This window comes from Cariama cristata, unplaced genomic scaffold (assembly GCF_000690535.1).
Source record: "Cariama cristata isolate BGI_N322 unplaced genomic scaffold, ASM69053v1 scaffold14768, whole genome shotgun sequence".
Lineage (NCBI taxonomy): Eukaryota > Metazoa > Chordata > Aves > Cariamiformes > Cariamidae > Cariama > Cariama cristata.
In genome coordinates, this window is record NW_009631765.1 from 44,687 (window position 1) to 47,252 (window position 2,566).

A 2,566-nucleotide genomic window follows, 5' to 3' on the forward strand; every position below is an offset into this window, starting at 1 on the left:
CCCCTTGCCCTGCTCTCTGCCATCACCCCCCTCCCAAACGCTGGACCGGGCTCAGCCCTGTGGGCAGCAAGACCCCTGTGCCTGTTGCAGCATCCACTCCTCTCCCTACACCCGTCCCGCTCTGATAAAGGCCCTGGGCTGACACAGGGGAATTTTTGCCAATACTGATAAAGCAATAAAAATCTCTTAACAGCCCCAGGAGCCCAGTTGGGCTGGGAAAAACAGACTTTCCCTGGGAAAAGGCACCTGTCAGCAGGCAGCGAGTGGGGCTGACATTAAAAAAGGACCGTCACTGGCAGCAGTGTCCTCTCCCGGGCCCTGTTATCTGCCTGTAAGTCTGCTCCTCCCTGTCCTCAGCTGGCACATCCCAGCTCGGTGCTGGATCCCAGCGCTGCACGATACCCCCAGGGCTAGAGCAAGGGAGGAACGTGCCGTCCTCTCACACCGGGGTAGGTGCTGGCCAGGGCGTCCTCTGCCAGCAAACCCAGCGGGGACATGATCTCGCCCACACCCGGGCCAACACACTGCACCAGTTCATCCTGCAAACCAGCAGCCACCAGCCTTTCCTCCTCCTCGTCCCCAGCCAGGGTGGCCAAGGGACCTGTGTGGCATCCTTCTCCTCCCACCCACTTTCCAAGGCAGAGAAAGCCAAATCCACACTCTTCTCCTTTATCCCCAGCCTGGCACCCGCTGTGCACGCTGCCAAGGCCGGGCTGGGTTTGGCATCCTCCTGCCAACCAGTGGCACCGGCACAAAGCTGCACTGCCCTCCCCAGATCTGCTCCCAGCTCTAGGCCTGAGGAAACCAGGCTGGAAAACAGTCCTTTAGGGGCTGGGAAGAAACAGAAGAGAAGCGCCTGTTGAAACTGTGCGAGAGAGAACACGCCCGGAGGAAAACCAGGGCAAGAAAATCAGACTGGCAGGCGGCCCTCTCGCCCGGGGCCCGTCTCTCCGTTTGCTCTGCTGCCCTCACAGCACAAACACATCTCTCCCAGGGCAAGTCGAGCCCGTCCTTCGCCTCGCCCGGAGAGCACCAAGCACGCCGGTGCACGGTGCAGGCGTGCGTGCGGATGCCCTCCCCATCCTCCTCCGCACTGAGCTGTTTTGCAGCCCTGCCTCGGCTCTGCACCCGCCTCTCCTCTCCCAGATTAATGCCGTGACATTTTGAAACCTCTCTCAGCTCATTAGGCAGTTGCATAACGCACCCAGCACTAACAGCATTTAGAGAGCTAACCTAATTAATGGTGCCAGCTGCCAGCGTGTGCCACGCCGGGGAAAGGACAGGGAGGGTGGGCTCGCTTGCAAATACAGCCACCAAACATCACCCACCTCAGCCAGCTGTCCCCAGAGCAGCCAGGCAGGGTGACACCTGCCCCTTGGCATCCTTAAACCCAGGACCACTGTAATGCAAAGGGGCTTCACCCAGCAAATACCGGCTACTCCGTCCAGGGCTGTGGTGGGGACGCAGCCTTGCTGCCGTTGCAAGCATGCAAGGAGGAGATTAGCCACTCATCCCTTACCTTCTCTCATTGCCAAAGAGCCAGGCCACTTCTTCTCTCCCAGGGCTACGGGCCCGGGTTCTCCGCTCTAGCCGCTTCCTCTCCACCTGGAAGGCCTCACGATTACTGATCCTAATGGCCTTGGGAACGTCGGCCAGGGTGGGGTACTGCCGGCTGGCTTTCAAAGAAAGGGGAGGCCCCGACTTTTCAGCTCCCCTTCCTACATCTCTGCTGCTGGAGTCCTTGTGCATGGGGCAACTGCTCTTCGAGTCCAAGGAGTTCAGAGAGAAGCTGTGAATCATTCGGTCGCCTGATCGGGTACCTGGGGAAGGAAAGGGCTGGGCATGCTCCTGCGAGGGCGATTTGGGATAACTGTACCTGTTGTTCGGGGTGCTGGGGCTGGGTGGGCTCGGCGGGGGTGGCAGCTGCTGCTCTTCCAGCTTCGAGTCTTGCTTGGTCTTCTCCAAGGAAAAGTACCCGCTCTCGACACGCGTCTTCCGCCCACAGTCTATCCGGTCTCCGTTCATGGAGCTCTCGTCTAAGGGACAGAGAAGTCACTGTGCTTGGTTTCAAGTCCAAGTTCTGCTTTTAACAAAAAACCACCTTGATTCCACCCAGAACAGGGGCAGCAAGTGAGAACAGAGATGGTCTGGGCCCCAGCCCCATGATGTGCCACCTCTTGTACCCTTGGCTTTTCCACCCTGACCACCCTTCATGCCCATGGAGATGGTGGGATGGTCCGCAAGGAACTGAGGCTGTCAGTCCAGCCCTTTGGTCAGGCCTGCACGGATGAAAGACCTAAACCTTCAAACCAAGAAATGGACGGCTGCAGTCACCGCTCTGCACCCATTTCCATCCCTGTCCTTCCCAGCCCGGCATCAACTACAGCTCCATAGGCACAACGGACACCTCACTCCTGACAGCCAGGAGTGGGCGGAAAGCGTCCCCCATCCGAGCGGGCAGATAAAGGAAACAGCCACAACGCATGGGACCTGTCCACAGCCTCGGCAGGAAGAGACCCCAGCCCCTATTGTTCCAGGGAGAACAACGGCACAGCCCCGGGGGCCT

At 59.4% G+C, this 2,566-nt stretch overlaps 1 protein-coding gene across 1 annotated transcript in view; it reads right to left on the reverse strand.

The window, feature by feature from the left end:
- Window positions 1-2,566, reverse strand: part of LOC104166246 (myosin phosphatase Rho-interacting protein-like) — a gene marked incomplete at its 5' end in the record, with an annotated part of 45,144 nt that overhangs the window by 34,706 nt on the left and 7,872 nt on the right. Inside the window, 2 exon segments of the mRNA XM_009706112.1 lie at window positions 1,520-1,789; window positions 1,877-2,036. Of these exon segments, the coding sequence (XP_009704414.1) occupies window positions 1,520-1,789; window positions 1,877-2,036 (430 nt within the window).